General features: G+C 50.2%; 1 protein-coding gene across 1 annotated transcript; it reads right to left on the bottom strand.

Moving 5' to 3' along the window:
• Window positions 1-410: 410 nt before the first annotated feature.
• LOC132454178 (putative methyltransferase NSUN7) lies at window positions 411-17,467 on the bottom strand. The gene is given in 15 exon segments (XM_060047397.1): window positions 411-2,165; window positions 5,668-5,785; window positions 6,229-6,305; window positions 6,307-6,349; window positions 6,576-6,675; window positions 7,860-8,003; window positions 8,532-8,745; window positions 10,331-10,520; window positions 10,847-10,999; window positions 11,685-11,821; window positions 13,631-13,689; window positions 14,531-14,772; window positions 15,804-15,856; window positions 15,958-16,062; window positions 17,408-17,467. Coding segments are annotated over 15 exon segments (2,601 nt in total). The 3' UTR covers window positions 411-1,259.
• Between the last annotated feature and the right edge of the window lie 932 nt (window positions 17,468-18,399).

The following is an 18,399-nucleotide window of genomic DNA, read 5'->3' as shown; positions in this document are numbered from 1 at the left end:
GTTGTTATCCTTCTCCAGGGAATCCTGGCACTATCCGCTCGCCATAGTAGCAGGGCTCAAGCGGGATACATTCGCGGCCAACAATCCCCTTCTCCTCCATGTCGTGGTTCATGTAGGTACTTCAGGGAGTCAAAGCCAAAGTTCCTTTCCCCCAATTCATTCTCAACCATGGCTGAGATAACCCCCACTACGAGTCTCGTTGTAGAAATACCAGAGACGAGAGTCCGACGTGTTATGCGCCATCACACCAACAGCAGAACGGTTATCCTACAAGGAAGTGTACAACACTTGCGTTACAGTCCTGGAGCTCTATATCTAAATAATATCATATAATACATAGATATCTATATCAAATAATACATATTATCACGGCCAAAAGCTGTGTGCACGTCCAGACGATATGAATCACAAAGGACTTCGTCGGGTTCTCCGACGTCTCTGGTTCTTCCACTTCCACATCAATCTGAAGAAGACGCGGTCGTTTGAGATTCATAATAGCCTATCGTCTGGAGGCTCACACAGCTTTTGGCCGTGATAATATATATTATATATTATATGATATAGATATCTATGTATAATATGGGTTTCTAAGAGCCATTGCGATACATCCACCGTAAACAGAGCGCATGGTACCGTGGCTACAAGCTGCTCAGGGCCAGGTGATAATATATATTATATTATATTATATAGATATCTATGTATAATATGGGTTTCTACGAGCCATTGCGATACATCCACCGTAAACAGAGCGCATGGTACTGTGGCTACAAGCTGCTCAGGGCCACACCCCCACCCCCCTCCTTGACCTGCCTTGACACGCCCACCGAAACAGCGCGTTTGGGGGAAGCTCAATGTGCGACTGGTTCGGAGTGGCTGTAACTCTGCACCACGGCTGAATTTCGGGGACGTCTTTGAATACGGTGTTTGTGGCCCACTAATACCTAGATTAAAGCATCCATAAAATAGCATGGCATGGGATCTTTAACAGCTTCTCCTCAACAAAGATGCAATAGATATTTATAAGATTCCCTCAAGTGACATTGAACTCAAACACTTCCATCCGTCTGTACGCAACTTTTAATTATTTGTGAAACTCTCTTGATGTCAGTGTATGTCTGCCACGTACACATACAGCGTAGAGCATACCGGTGTCCAAGGATCTATGCATTGGTTATAGATGTATATCTACAGTCAGGTTGTATTGTGAAGGGTCTCGGCGTCAGTCGGTCCTCTGCGCCTCGCTCTGCTCAGGCCCAGTGTCAGAAGGGCGAGCGTGTCGGGGTGGAGGACATCGATGTGGAGGACGAAGGCGCCGTGGACCGGGAGGAAGCACTGTCGCTCAAAGAACTCCTGCTGAACGAGGACACGAGGGGATGGACGGGATCCGGAGGGTGCGCCGGATCCCGCACTGACACCTCATCGGCTGAGCCCGCTCCCCTCGCTGACGAAACCCTTCCCGGCGTGCCGGCTTTCTTCGTGGGTTTTTTAGCGTGTGCTTTCTGCCCTTGCTGTTCCTTCCCGGGGCCTATTTGGAGGACGTAGGTCGCGGGGGTGACGGGGGTGCTACCCTGGCCCGTAGAAGTGGTAGGACGGGGTACGGCGGACCTCGTTGGTGGCTCTGAAGTCGACTCAAAGTTGCGCCCCGGACCTTGTGGACGTTTGGGTTTGGCCTTCGTCTTCAGGGTCTTTCTGCCGGTGCGGTTAGGCCGGACCGCGGAGAGATTTGCCGCCCCGTGGGTCCTTTTGGTCCGTCGTCTGGCCCTGCCCTTACCCTTCCTCACCCCTTTCCCCGTGTCTGTTCCCTCCCCTGGGCTCCCGTCGTTTCCCTCCTCCACGTCGTCCTCCTTTTCATCAGCGGCCCCGTCCTCTTCCTCATCCCCCTCTTCAGTCATCGACGGAGTATCGGTGGTCCTGAGCCCGCCCACAGGGTCTTGGTGCTCTCCGGGGTCCGGGTCTAGGTCTCTGGTCTGCCCGGCGACAGGCTCGTCCTCTGTCAGTGCAGGAAGTGGAGGGCAGGACTTCTGATTGGCTGCCAGCACGCTGCTCTTCCTGCGTCTCCCCTTGCGGCTGGGCTGCGATTGGTCCCCGAACATGGCCCCCAGCAGGCCCTTGGCGGCCGCCCTCGCCAGCACGTCCTGGACCTTCTCCACCTTGGTGGCGTCCGACTGGGTGACGGAGACACAGGTGGAGGGGGGGGGGGGGGGGGGAGGAGGGAGGAGGGGGAGGAGACGAAAGCCAAATCATAAACCAAAGTCTCAGGGTTGAATGTTGCGCTCATAAACAGCCAGGCGCCTCGGGGGCCCCTAGATCTATAGGAGCCGTGTGGGGGGTAAACGGGGGGGGGGGGGGGGGGGGGGGGAAGACAAGACTGTGGCTCAGGGACTGTAGAGGGAGGAGGAAGAGGAGTGAGGCGGCGGGCACGGGGAGACGAGGGAAGAGTAACGGTGGGAGGGGTCGATGGCTTCTGCCATGCCCACAGAGCAAAGCGAGTGAGGAGTGCTATTTCAGAGGCGGAGCTGACAGTTATGATCACTCACCCCCCCCCCCCCCCCCCCCCCCCCCCCCCTGATCCCCTGAGTCTCACCTCAAAGGGTTTGGGGGCGGGGGCGGGGGGGGGGAGACTCAGAGTATCTGCAGGTCTTACATCACAACGAATTAGCATTACGGAGGAGAGGTAGAATACCAACACGGCAGTTCAACTCGGGGACTTGTGGTGAATGCTAGTTTTATTATTAGTACTGTGTGCCGGCATGCGTGTTTTCTACATGTTTTACGTAGAAGAAACTCTGTTTATTAAAGACCTAGGATAACGGTAAAACACAGCATGGCTTGGGGGGGGGCAGAGCTATGCCCAGTACATCTGTTTGTGTGTCGGTATGTGCATAAATACACTCCCAAGAGTTTAGTGGCAGGCCTAAATCCCCCACCGGCCCCAGGGAGAACAGTCCTCTCGAGTGCGCTATCGTTTAAAGAGCCGACATCCCTGTGAATCTGAGGCGAAACCTTATCTACCTTCTCTCTTCACAGCCGGGAACGTCCCATCCACTGAAGCCATTTACTGTTCAACTCTTATGTGTGCCTGTGTTTCTTTCCAGTTCCATTCCAGGGATACCTCAGAGGACGGTGGCTGGCAGTCCACTGATGGTGCACGTTTAGCCCTGTATGGAGTGATGTCTATGGGGGTGGGGGGCTGTAGTGAGCCATAAAACTAACTAATGGGGTCTGCAGCGAAATGATCTCAACTTGGAGATTGTTGGAGTTTTGTTTCCCCCTGCTGCCGTCTTGTTTTATTGGTAGTCTCGTCACGCACAGAGAGGAATGCAAGAGGAGATGAGACATTATGGTCACTTATCCGATTTGGACCCTCCACACGCACACGCACACACACACACACACACACACACTATCTCTCTCTTAGTCTCTCTTTCATATATGTCTTATATTAAGCTTGGTGTCTCTCCTAATATCTCATACCTCTATCATTTATATATTTCTCTCATGTCTTTAAAATCTCTCTCTTGTATCTTTCTATCTCTCTCTCATTTCTCCTTCGTACATGTCATATATTTCTCTCATATATCCCTCATTTCTCTCTTTTATATCTCTCTCTCATATATCTCTAATATATATCTCTCATAAATCTCTTACATCCCTCTTTCTGATATCTCTCACGTATCCCTCTTTCTGATATCTCTGATATCTCCCTTTCTCATATCTCTCCCTTTGTCTCTTCACCTCTCTGTCCCCCGCTGGCTACAACGCAGACCTCCTGAAGACCGGTCTTCCCGACCCAAACGTCTCACAAAAGCAGGGCTCTAAAAGAGCATCCGATCCAAGTCCCTGAGATATTAACCTCTCCATCCGCTCTCTTCTCCCTTCGCTTGAAGTTGTGTGACTGTAGAGGGCTGATCTGAGCTCATTGTTGTGTGTGTGTGTGTGTGTGTGTGTGTGTGTGTGTGTGCTGAGGGTGTGTGCTGGTCAGCATTGAGGACATTAACATCACCATTGCTGCACAGCGCGGCTGATTGGGTTTGCTTGACTGCGGGAGTGGCTGGAAATCGAATCAGATTCGCTTATTCGATTTAACTTTGATCCAGTGGACAGGTGAGCATTACCTGTGGCTGTGTGTGTGAGTGTGTTGCCTTTAATTGTTTGTGGGCATTCTCAATCACTCAACACACACACACACAACCACATCTCCTTGTTTGTGTGTGTATGAATGAATATACACACACACACACACACACACACACACACACACACACACACACACACCCTGCAGCAGAGCAGAGCAGCAGGAGATCGGAGGAGCAGGCAGCCTTTCATTTCCCCTGCTTTTATTTCCTGTTTTTTATGAGCGAGGGAGCAGGAGAAACTGGGTGGACGTCTGGTGGGTGGTGGAGGAACCGGGATGGAGGGGTGGAGGTGGAGGAGGAGGAACCGGGATGGAGGGGTGGAGGTGGAGGAGGAGGAACCGGGATGGAGGGGTGGAGGTGGAGGAGGAGGAACCGGGATGGAGGGGTGGAGGTGGAGGAGGAGGAACCGGGATAGAGGGGTGGAGGTGGTGGAGGAACCGGGATGGAGGGGTGGAGGTGGAGGAGGAGGAACCGGGATGGAGGGGTGGAGGTGGAGGAGGAGGAACCGGGATGGAGGGGTGGAGGTGGAGGAGGAGGAGGAGGAACCGGGATGGGGGGATGGGGTGGAGAAAGAGAACAGAGATGGAGGGGTGGAGGTGGTGGAGGTGGCGGAGGTGGCGGAGGAGGCGGAGGAGAAACAGGGGTGGAGGCGGTCACAGTGAAGGCGGAGTTGAAGAGATGAATTACCCCTTCACCTGCCCTCTAAGATGCCGGAATATTTTAACATTTGTAGCATATTTCATCTTAGACTTGTCTCCTCATTCAGCGAAGTATTGAAATAGCACTCTACTGTGTGTGTGTGTGTGCGTGCATGCGGGTGTGCGTGTGTGTGTGTGTGTGTGTGTGCGGGGTGTGTGTGTGTGTGTGTGTAAACTGGCCATCCTCCCACTAGACGGTAAAAATGCAATCCTGGCACTCTTGGTAGGTCCTGTCCCTAAGCAATCACACAAACACACACACACACACACACACACACACACACACACACACACACACACACACACACACAGCTTCTTTATTTGTCTTTACTCTGCCTCCTGCCGGGGTATTCTTGCATTACCTCATTTATTTTTCTGTATTTCTTCATGGATGGTCTTATTGCAAAGACGCAAACTTTTTCACCACCTCCGTCATCTCTTTCCCTCTCTCCATCCCCCCTTTCTCTCTCTCTCATTCACTAAATCACTCTCTCTCCATCTGTCCCTGTCTATCTCCATTTATAACTCCCCCCCCTCTCTCTCTCTCTCTCTCTCTCTCTCTCTCTCTCTCTCTCTCTCTCTCTCTCTCTCTCTCTCCCCCCCCCCTCTCTCTCTCACTCACTCACTCTCACTCTGTCTCTTTTCTCTCTATCTAAATCTTTCCATCTCATTCTCTCTCTCTCTCTCCCCTCTCTCTCACTCACTCACTCTCACTCTATCTCTTTCCATCTCTCTCTCCCTCTCTCTCCCTCTCTCTCTCTCTCTCTCTCCCCTCTCGCTCTCACTCACTCACTCTCAATCTGTCTCTTTCCATCTCTCTCTCTCTCTCTCACCTCTCTGCTCAGCCTGGCTATGAAGCAGCCATCACTGTGTCCGGAGGGCTCAATTTTGAAGAACCGGCTGTCTGTTGTCTCTGACCCAGGGGGTTGAGGCAGGAGGGGTGGGGCCGGCCTGGTGGAGAGACACAGAACTACGTCAGAGGGTGGAGGGGTGGAACTGGCCTGGGGTAGAGACACACTCAGAACTACATCAGTGGGAGGAGTAAGCATGCAATCTTAGATCTCTTTCCTATGGGGATAGAGTCCTACCTGACATAAATTAAATCATTTTAACAGTGTGAATTCAAAGCGATACACCAATTGAATGATGTTTCACAGCACAAAGCTAAATGATAGCCCTGCAAGCACTGCACCGTTTAGTCTGAAATAGGGTGGGGGATGCATAAAAAGATCCCAACCCTGGTTTAACACATGTCTTATTGTGATGGCAATCATTACATGTTACTAGCTTTTTGCTTAAAGGTTATCCAAACGTGTGTGTGTGTGTGCGTGTGCGTGTGCGCCTGTGTGCGCCTGCATGTGTGTGTGCATGCGTGTGTGTGTGTGTATACTTACCTAAAGGGCACTAGTTTTGGAGGTGTGTCTGCTTTGTTTAAGGCTCGTATCACCAGGTGTTCGTTCTCTTGCGGGTTACACTGAGCGCGTGCAGTAGAGCACCGACTGAACCCTGGGGGACTGAGACACACAGGAGAGGAGGAACAACAGATGAGGTCTCAAGCTGTCAGGATCACAGCGTTTGACAGGGCTGGAACGAGTGTGTGTGTGTGTGTGTGTGTGTGTGTGTGTGTGTGTGTGTGTGTGTGTGTGTGTGTGTGTGTGTGTGTGTGTGTGTGTGTGTGTGTGTGTGTGTGTGTGTGTGTGTGTGTGTGTGTGTGTGTGCGCGCGTTGATTATGACTCACATGTGAGGGCGTGTGCCAGTAGCTTCTCCTGGTGGTGGACCAGGGAGTCCAGTCTGCTCTGAGACACTGGACCATGGGACAGGTCCTGGAGCACGTCAACGTCTGCAAGAGAGGAGCCCAATAGTTTAGAATGATAACGATAATTATACATTCTGAAGCTAAACATAATCTCCTCTATCTATCAACTCGCCATCGTTTGAACTCTTAATTTATCCAACTTTCAATTAGTCTATCATTGCTATTATCTATTCATGAGCCTATCAAGCCGTCCATGTAGTCCTGCTTCGGTCTATACAAACCACCATCAGTTAGTTCTCCTCCCAATCATCTATCCATTCATCCATGAGTTCATCCCGAGGGCCAGACGGCCCCCTGTGCTCCATTATCAATAACTCACTTTCACTCTGTCTCAATCTCTTCATCTCTCTCTCGAAGTCTGTATCTGTCCCTCTCTCTCTCGGCCCACCTCCGTGCTCAGAGATCAGGGTGTGCACGGCGTCTCTCTCTCTCTCTCTCTCTCTCTCTCTCTCTCTCTCTCTCTCCCCCCCCCCCCCCCCCGCCTCCGTGCTCTGTGATCAGGGTGTGGGCAGGGTCTCTCTCTCTCTCTCTCTCTCTCTCTCTACCTCCCTGTTCTGGGATCAGGGTGTGGACGGGGTCTCTCTCTCTCTCTCTACCTCCGTGCTCTCTGATCAGGGTGTGGGCGGGGTCTCTCTCTCTCTCTCTCTCTCTCTCTCTCCTCTCTCTCTCTCTCTCTCTCTCTCTCTCTCCCCCCCCCCCCCCCCCCACCTCCGTGCTCTGTGATCAGGGTGTGGACGGGGTCTCTCTCTCTCGCTCTCTCTCTCTCTCTCTCTCTCTACCTCCGTGCTCTCTGATCAGGGTGTGGGCGGGGTCTCTCTCTCTCTCTCTCTCTCTCTCTCTCTCTCTCTCTCTCTCTCTCTCTCCCCCCCCACCTCCGTGCTCTGTGATCAGGGTGTGGACGGGGTCTCTCTCTCTCTCTCTCTACCTCCGTGCTCTCTGATCAGGGTGTGGGCGGGGTCTCTCTCTCTCTCTCTCTCTCTCTCCCCCCCCCCCCCCCCCCCCCACCTCCGTGCTCTGTGATCAGGGTGTGGACGGGGTCTCTCTCTCTCTCTCTCTCTCTCTCTCTCTCTCTCTCTCTCTCTCCCCCCCACCTCCGTGCTCTGTGATCAGGGTGTGGACGGGGTCTCTCTCTCTCTCTCTCTCTCTCTCTCTCTCTCTCTCTCTCTCTCTCTCTCTCTCTCTCTCTCTCTCTCTCTCCCCCCCCCCACCTCCGTGCTCTGTGATCAGGGTGTGGACGGGGTCACTGAGGGCGGAGCAGGAGCTCTGGGGCAGCAGCAGCATGAGCCTCAGGCGCTGGGCGGCGCTGTCCCACTCGTCCAGGCTCTGGAAGGCCACCGGCAGGACACGCACGTCTGGAGGGGTCCAACACACACGCACGCACACACTCGCACACACACACACACACACACACACACACGCACACGCACAGGCAAAAGTCAAGGTGAGAGTAAGAGTGGTTCATTTCATTTGAAGCGCTTTTCCTGGTACACAAGGACAGGTCTATAGACGCATACATATACATGTACACTTATATACACATAGACACATAGAATCCGTGGTAAGGTGGATAAAAGATGACAAATAGAAGGAAAGAAAAGGAAAGGGCCGAGAGGAATTTCGCTGGACAATACAGGTGGTGATGATTGATTAACTTTGTTAATTTGCAGGTTTGGAAGAAGTTTAAAGTAAGGATGTTTTATTTTGTCAGCGTTTCCAGTCCATTGGTGATCCCAGCTGAATAGGAGGGTTGGACATGCAGGTTCCTTGTCGGAGCAAAGCAATAAACAAACAGAGGGAGGACACATGCGTTTGAGACGCACCGAATCTGCCTTTCAATCCCATAATCCCGTCTCTCAGTTTCTTCTCAGAGCAACACTCACTGTTGACGTGCATCCGTGTGAGCAGCTCCTGCAGCTCGTCCCTCTGAGAGGGCGTGTGGTCGTCCCCGCACACGAGCACTTTCCCCGATCGGGCAGCGGCGTGGACGGCTACCTGAGCCAGGGTGCAGGCGGAGAAGGACCCCGCGACCAGAACGTCAGCGTGGTCCGGGAGGTGAGGACGCAGCGCGCTCACTGCGAGGCACACGCCTCTGTGCTGAACGGACACACAGACACACACAGGGTGACCAGGCTGCTAACACTCTCACTGCTACACACACGCCTCTGTGCTGAACGGACACACAGACACACACAGGGTGACCAGGCTGGTAACACTCTCACTGCTACACACACGCCTCTGTGCTGAACGGACACACAGACACACACAGGGTGACCAGGCTGCTAACACTCTCACTGCTACACACACGCCTCTGTGCTGAACGGACACACAGACACACACAGGGTGACCAGGCTGGTAACACTCTCACTGCTACACACGCCTCTGTGCTGAACGGACGCACAGACACACACAGGGAGACCAGGCTGGTAACACTCTCACTGCTACACACACGCCTCTGTGCTGAACAGACACATAGAAACACCAAAGGGTGTCCAGGCCGGTAACAGTATTTAAATACAGTTAAAGTTGAATTAAGGGATATGCCGGAATTTGAGATAGTTAGATAGATGATTTTTTGAAGACCTGAATATATTGTTTCTGACTGTATTTATATGCTGATCAGTGTGGAGTTCTACAGGCCTAACTTCTAAAACCTAAACATTATGTCACTTCATCACTTTAGTTGTGTGTTTAATCCTCGGGTGGATTCAGCCATGGGAGCTTGGTTTTCCCCGAGACACGCACTCGTTTAAATATTTCCAATCAAAAGTCAAAGGCTTCAGTGAGAAAGTCAAAATTAATTTCAAACAAAAGTGATGGCTGCGGTGAAAAAGTTACTTGGTGCATGTTTAGAATGATTCAGATGTAATAATAATATGTAATGCAGCATCATATGTAATGTTAGAGCAGTCTAAAGTTGCATATTCGCTTGCAATAAATTTGATGCCAATATTGTAATCCGTATTCTAGTGAAGTGGTTTATGTAAGTAGTATATATTTTCAAGTTGTTGTATATATAAGTATTGATCAGTGAAACATGCCTGAAATATGCATCCTTTATCGTAACTGACATGCATTTGTGACGAGAGCCTTGTATGTATTTGGTTAGACATTGTCAAATGTTTCAGTGCTTTTTATATTTCTAATAATGGTAAATCATTGTAGCTTTCAATGCTATGGGTACAATACGACAAAGAGGGGTAGCAATCAGTTGCTTGCAATCTGCCACTTCACCACTAGATGCCTCTAAACCCTACACACTGCAGCTTTAAGAGCTTGAGCTTGACTCAGATCATGAGTTTCACTATTATCCATAACCAGATGTTGAATGTTATTAAAGGGGACAGATTATACCACCGGGTGTAACTGTGATTAGCCGTTACAAGCCGTTTTGAAAATGTGCAGCTTCTGACATCACAGGTGGGCGTGTCCACCTAGATGTGTGACGGATAGATGAGCGACGTTTGCTACAGTCCACTGGGTAGGCCGGTAGGCTGATCTATCCAGCAAACATCTAGCTGGACACACCCACCTGTGATGGCTTGTAACGGCTAATCACACTCACACCTGGTGGTATAATATGTCACCTTTAACCTTGAAAAATGACAGGACTTGCTGTTGCACAGACAGACATGGCATGTGCCCCCTTGGCTCAACTGGATCCTGGGCGTGGAGGTGGTACCTGCGCGTTGAGCGTATGGCCGGCGACGAGGGGGCTCTGCTCTATCAGGGTGTGCAGCTGTGGGGGGAAGCACAGAGTGTCTTCACACAGAGGGTCCCTGCAGAACTGCAGGCCACCCCGGCTATCCTGCATCCTCTCCACCTCACGCAGTCCCAGGTCTGCCTGGAGCTCAACACACACCTCCTCCACGCTGTGCGTGAGCAGTAAAGGAGAGGGACGTTGGTATTTACTTGACGTCACCTTTATTCAAAACGAGTGAAGTCTCAATGAGATTTTAACAAGTTGACCACAGAAACGGACAGGAAACATAAATACACACAGCAGACATCGTCATGTCCCTTATCTATATCACGTATGCGTATCCATTAACAATGCAGGGATAACACTAGAACTATGACAATGACCCTCGATAAGGGGATGAGCAAACAACAACAGAACAACACAGAACAACAGGAAATCAACATAGTTTCCCTGCGTGTGTGAGTGTAGCGAGTGATCACTGTGTGATCTGTTTACCTGCTCGTTAGTGGGTTGACCCAGGCGTAGAAGGGCAGCAGCTTGGCCCTCTTCTGATTGGTTCTGACTGGATCAGGCAGAACACAGGACACACTCACCAGGTTTTGCTTCACCCTGCAGCGTGCCAGGGAGGCCGCGAGCTTAGTCTTGGACCTGCAGAGGACCAGAGAGGGTCAGAGAGGACCGGAGAGGACCGGAGAGGGCCAGAGAGGACCGGAGAGGACCGGAGAGGGCCGGAGAGGACCGGAGAGGGCCGTGAGAGGACCGGAGAGGACCATAGAGGACCGGAGAGGACCAGAGAGGACCGGAGAGGACCATAGAGGACCGGAGAGGACCGGAGAGGACCGGAGAGGACCAGAGAGGACCGGAGAGGGCCAGAGAGGGCCAGAGAGGGCGACTAGGTTAGTCTTGGACCAACAGACGACCAAAGGACTTGGCAACAAAAAACTACAGATTCTAAAACAATTATTTAGAAAACCCAATTTGGTGTAGTGCCCTAAATTGAAACATAAATGCACTCTCGCTCTCTCACTCACTAACTCTCTTACTCTGTCACACTCTCAAACATACACACACACACAACCACACAGACCAAGTCACTCACATACACAGACACACATACAGACACACACAACCGGTTTGGCAAGGCGGTTGTGAATGCAATGACCATACTAGGAACCACACACACACACACACACACACACACACACACACACACACACACACACACACACACACACACACACACACACACACACAGACAAGACGGCAGATATACACACATACACCCACGTGCGCAGACACACACACAAACACACACGTGAACATAAACACACACCTGCGGAAGCAGCTTTCAAGTTCCCTGACATCGTGCAGAGGCTCCTCCCCTTCCTCTGCACGACGTTTAAGGAGTTCAAACTTCCTGTCCTGGAGGTCGAAGAGCATCACCATCGCCAATGGCAACAAGTCATCGGGCTGGAAGATATGACGTTAACAAAACATATGCCATTGTTTTCATATCATCATTAGATTTCAGAGTCGTACTCATTCCATTGGGATTATAATTTTCCCTTTCAAATCTAACTTCCCCCTAACATAAACTTTTAGCCATTAACAAGAAACATCCTAGTGTAATAGGTTACGGTACACCTGAGAGGTAAACCATTAGCAGAGTCGCCGCATACGACAAAGACAACCAACCCTGACATCTCTGTGGCGGCCTCTTCAAAAGAGATGACATTGGATAGGGCACGATTACAATCCGCTCAGTAAACGCAGCAAGATTAAATTGCTATTACTATTCAGGAGACCATTTTATCCAAAGCGAGGCTGGGATTTATTATTGGCGTTCACATAGGCTATCGGGTTTCAAACACCCTGAACAACACGCTATCCTGCGTCTGCTTCGTCCAAAGGCTGATTAAACTTAGGATAGGAGAAAGACATTTACTACAGTATAAAGAACAAGAAATCCCATTTGGGTGGAAAGTCCCGCGTGCTTGTTCATCAGCATCACCCGCTAACGCAGTAATGCCTGGGGTCTTCCAGAGGTTATACTGCACTCCCTCCCAGGGAACCTCATCCTCATTTCAGGCACTTTAGGGGCTGTACTCAACCGGAGCCGGCCTCAGCCACGACTCCATAGGAAGCTGCTGCACTGGAAGCTCACTGCCAGTGAGGGAGGCAGTCACTGAAACAGGGTTATTTGGTAGAATATAAATACACATAAAAGTACATATACTGTAAAAAAAAAAAAAAAAGACTGTTCCAATCATTCTACATACCACTACTTCTGGCACTTTTAATCTTTTGGTATTCTACTCCCTCCCTCTCATCCACTCATTTTGATCCATGCCTCCACCCTTCTTCCTGCTCCTTCCTGCCTGAGGAGCGCCGTGGCTGACAATAAACACGACCGTAAAGAGTTGTGTTGAATCCTAAAGAGCTTTAGTGTCACTTTTACGGCCGTAACGTCACACTTACATCCTGCCTGCCTCCCTGCTTCTCTACGCCTCGCTCAACTAGGCCTTCAACGCATTGTCACACGTGCACAAGCATGCACGCACACGCGCGCACGCACACACGCACGCACGCACACACACACACACACACACACACACACACACACACACACATACACAAACACACACACAACCAGGTTGGCAAGGCAGTTGTGTATGTAGTGTACATACTAGGTAGCACGCACACACACGCACACACACACACACACACACACACACACACACACACACACAACCAGGTTGGCAAGGCAGTTGTGTATGTAGTGTACATACTAGGTAGCACGCACACACACACACACACACACACACACACACACACACACACACACATACAAGCTTGCAGATATAAACACATACAGGTAGGCCAGGTGGTTGCGTGTGTAATGTGGACATAACACACCCAACCAGCTTGCCTCTGTCATGCCACTGTGGTTTATGGCGTAGCAGTGTCATCAGTCCACTCTCTGTACCAGGGTTAGGCTGTGGTGTGCCAGGTTTGAATCTCTAACAACCAGTCACCGGACCGACTTCACACACACTCCTGAATACAAACATCACCTAACCAGCTCCTTTGGTCCATAACTCATTCTCAGCACACACATGTCTCAGGAAGCCTCCCGATCTCTCCTCTGTGCAGGTGGATGTATGTCACAGTATAGAACAGGGTGCACAGAGGTATGTCTGTAATAACCTAGTTGTAGTTCAATAATAAAGGCAGTGTGTTTTCAGCACATTCTGGAGGGTTGAAGGACACAGCACTCACAATCTGTTGACTCGTGTGGAAGCAGCTGTCGAGGACGACGTTCTCCAGTAAGTCTTGGTCTGCGAGGGACAACACAATAATTCATTAATTCATTATATGTGGTCATTGTTAAGTTTTTGCTCGAACAGCCGGCAATGTCTTTGTGTGTGTGTGTGTGTGTGTGTGTGTGTGTGTAAGAATGCGTGTTTGTGTATGTTTGTGTGCATGCATGTGCGAGTGTGTGTGGAGGGGGCATGTGAGTGTGTGCGTCTGTGTGTGTGTGTGTGTGTGTGTTTTTGTATGTGCCAGAGTGTGTTCACGTATGTGTGTGTGTGTGTGTGTGTGTGTGTGTGCGTTCGCGTACGTGTGTATGTGTGTGTGTGCGCTTGCATGTGTGTATGAGCATGTGCGTGCGCGTGCTCGTGTCAGGTCACCGCCAGCCTCTTATCACCTCCTTCACAGACGGTCCTTGTCGCTCTACTGCAAATAACATTACAACGGCCCAGAGAAATCAAACACAGAGGCATATATATTTATACACCCCATTTAATTGTCCCTTTGCAGGGGTAGGGTCTGCCCCCGGGGGGACCACTGTAGTGCGGAGAAGCTGCTGCTGCTGCATTACTATTCATTAGAGAGATTGGGGTCTGGGTGGAGAAGCGGGGGAGTCGTCCTTAGAGAGGACGGGGGAAATTAAATCTATTTAATTGTCTTCTTCTGAATCACCCAGACAGGGGTAACGAGTGGAAGGCAGGGACTAACTACACCACAGCTCGCGCTCTTGTATATGTAATCCGCTAAAGAGAGAGGAGCGTGATTTAGACGTTGTATGCTAAACTGTCTGAATCTTTTCGGCGAATGTCCCAAGTGGAGGATACAGAAGGTAATCACGAGGACAAAAAGGGGGATCCACGCTCATACATTTGAGCGTGTTGAAGGCCAGCTGGTAGGACTGTCTCAGTCTGGTCTTGTCGTGGCCCTCGGGTATCGGTGTCGTCTCTCTTTTCCCGTAATGCAGTAGTTGCTGTGTGACGGGCCGGTCCGTCCTGAGTCGTCCGAAGAGGGCCCCGGCCCCCAGGTACACCTGATCCTCCAGGGGAAAGGCTGAGGCTGGAGAGATGGAAGGGGAGAGGTGAGGGAAGGAGACACGATGGAGGAGAATCCTTTGGGAGGATATTTGGGGGTGTATGAGATGAGGGGAGGTGAGGAAGGGGAGGAGTGCATGAATCAGAAGAGGATGCATGGGGGGAGAGAACATTTTAGAACCATGAGGTTTCCATGTTCTGTATGGAGAGCAGGGAAACGCCGGTCAGTACGTCTCAAGACATGCATATCATAAACCGAATAATCGATGAGAGGAAGTTGAAATAATTTGTAGAAAGTTGTCCAGTAGTGAAGAGCCTAAGGGGAAACAGTATTTGATAGTTCGATTTTTGTTGTTTCAAACTCTTCAGAAATATGCACAGGGCTCTTGGAGCACTAGAGCTCCACACATGGTCAATAAATTGTCCTGAGCCCCAATCCCTCTGAGAGTATCCGGATACTCAGAATAACTTTCTATTCCTATACATTCTTTTAAAGTCTGAATGCCTCTATGCGGTCAAACTCCACACAATGTTTTGTCACATCATGTGACCGGTTGGTCAAGCACATCTTAGAATCCATCCATAATGGAATATGTTGGAGAGGACAACAAGCATGTTGGAGAATAAACTGGTTCAGGTTTCAGGGGAGAGACTCATCGTGAACAATAGAGAAACGAGAAAGGATGACCTGATCTGGCCTGAACTTGTCACACACACATACACACACACACACACACGCTCGCGCACACGCACACACAAACACACGCATACTATAATGCTGTACACACACACGCACACACACAAACACACACTAACATACACACCGACAAACACACACACAAACTGACATACTGTACATACACACAGATACACACACCCAACAATACACACACCACACACATACACAGATTTGCACACACAAACACATATATATTACTTACACACACAACCACACGCACACACAAACGCAGTACATATATACAATATCTATACACACACACACACTCACACACACATATCATCTTTACATTCTGCGCGCAGACACCACTAGAGACTGCACTTAATGTACCGTTGTTTTTGAAAGCCCACAGAATTCAGTGCCCTCATACCAAGCTGGGCTGGGGGGCGCGCTGGGGGGCACACTCGTCCCCAGGCTGCCCTCCTGCACGGCGCGTTACGGAGCTGACGCGGGAGGAAATGAGAGGGCGGACGGATGACGTTGTTTCCAAGAACTGGGAGTCGTGGGAATGCACCGTGACTTACCTGACTTGCCAGAAGGGGGGTGAGCTGGAGTGGGCTCTGAGGGTGGCAGGCGGACGGGGGCCCGCCCTCCTCCTGAGGACAGACTGGACCGGGGCGGATCAGTCGCTGGGGACACGCGATCCGGGTCCACAAAGCGCTGGTCCATAGCTGCTGGTTCCTGCAAGGTCACTGGAAATAGAGGGACTGTTGAACAACGAATGTCTCTGTGTGTGTGTGTGTGTGTGTGTGTGTGTGTGTGTGTGTGTGTGTGTGTGTGTGTGTGTGTGTGTGTGTGTGTGTGTGTGTGTGTGTGTGTGCGTGTGTGCGTGCGTGCGTGCGCGTGCGTGCGTGCGTGCGTGCGTGCGTGCGTGCGTATGTCCCGGCTGGGTGGTCCCACTACATGAATGTGCAATCATTCACCAAGCAATCTTATTGGATCTCACCTCTCTGTAAATCACTACACGGATTGACAGCCATTCGTCAAGAGATTCTGCCACGTCCCCTCACGACTCAGAATGTCCGCGTTGGTTATCGCCTTTCTCCACGAGACCGACGGGGTACGACGTGTTCTCCCTCGTCGCCGTTCTCGCCCCCATCCCTGCCGTTATGTCAGTCAGTCAGTGTGAGTCGAGTAGGAGCCGTATCTTATTCCACAGGAGAAACCGCGAGACGCACGGCTGGCCTACCGAGCTGAACTCGAACTCGGCCTCCAAATGTAAATAAGACGCACGCCGTCCCTCGCGGATGACAGCGATCTTCTCCGTCTCCGTGTCTGCTCATGTGAGGCTCTCTGGGCCTGTAAGCCGCCACGGGTAATTGGCCCCCTCCTGACACAATTAGGCAGCGGGTCAGATAGCCGGGCATGAATAAGTGATAGGTCGCTGTCCGCACCAAGACAAAGGAAGGTCCACTTCGCCACTGACCTACCTGCCTGTTCAAAGTGCAGGTGGCATTGCCACTTTCTGCAGCGTGATCATACTAGCAAATTAATGCATGATACAAGTACGAATGAAAGTCAATATGCTGCCGGTCATTATGCTGGTTTGAATCTATAGTCTCGCAAATCAGACTTGATGAATTTAATTAAGGCTTTTGGGGTGATATATTCCAGATGGATCACTATATTTATATGAAGTGACACACAAAGGAAGTATTACCATAACTCCACAAGTGGTTCATTTAAATTGCTTCAGAAAGTACAATTTCAAGTGCACGTAATAAGATTTCTCATTTGTGTTTGAGCACAAACTTTGAATCACACGCCAGGATTATTATGGTTAGTTTGATAAAGAAATAAAATAAAAATATGAATAGGCCTAACATAGAAAATACACATATTAAAGCATACCATGCTAAACATATTCAGTAAATCCATCTCGGAAACAAGCAGAAAGTAATAATACGTGACAGAAGCTTAGTGTAAGCTCCCAAGATTAGCACAAGACAATAGCAAACGCACAAGAGCTCCTACCTTTCTCTCCGTCTCTCCTTGGAACAGAACACACTCTCGGCTCAGTCCAACACAGAGCATCTACCAACTGGGTTTTCGATTACAGCCGCTCTACTTATTTTATCACCAGCTCAGGATTTTTCAGGACACAATTGTGCTAGAGTTTTAATTTAGAGCTGTGTGTTGAAGCCTTATTTGGATTGTATCCTGTCGAAATCAACGTGTTGGTGTAACCCGAGGCTGCCTTTGCATACATGTTGTCAGTGAGAGATGTCATGACTACACGGCGCTCAGAGTCTCACCCTAGTCCAGACCCAAAGACCAATGGAAGGTATATTAACTAGCGGTTAACCTTGTGTGACCCCCCCATACAGTACTCTAAACTGTGTGTGTGTGTGTGTGTGTGTGTGTGTGTGTGTGTGTGTGTGTGTGTGTGTGTGTGTGTGTGTGTGTGTGTGTGTGTGTGTGTGTGTGTGAGCGTGTGTGAGCGCAACAGAGAGAGAGACTGCCCTCTACTGTGCACTGAAATACAATGCATTATTTTTCCCCAGAATTATAGTATAGCATAGCATAGTATAGCAACATGCTAAGAATACCACATTACAACTAAATAACTGGTAAGTGTTTGTGCAAGTATGCGTTTATGTGTGTGTGTGTGTGTGTGTGTGTGTGTTTACTTTAAAGGTCCCATGACATGCTATTTTATGTATTCTTTAATATAGGTATTAGTGGGCAACTAACACAGTATTCAAAGACGTTCCCTAAATTCAGCCGTGGTGCAGAGTTACAGCCACTCCGAGCCAGTCGCACATTGAGCTTCCCCCAAATGCGCTGTTTCGGTGGGCGTGTCAAGGAGGAGGGTGGGGGTGTGGCCCTGAGCAGCTTGCAGCCACAATGCGCTCTGTTTACAGTGGATGTATCGCAATGGCGAGCCGCACACAGCCTTTAGCCGTGTTCTGTAAATATTCTAGAACACACGGGAGTCCTGGTGCTCTATATCTAAATATGATCAT

This window comes from Gadus macrocephalus, chromosome 3 (assembly GCF_031168955.1).
Source record: "Gadus macrocephalus chromosome 3, ASM3116895v1".
NCBI classification, from domain to species: Eukaryota; Metazoa; Chordata; class Actinopteri; order Gadiformes; family Gadidae; genus Gadus; species Gadus macrocephalus.
Note: the sequence above shows the minus strand (reverse complement) of the source record. Positions and strands in the feature narration are given on the sequence as shown.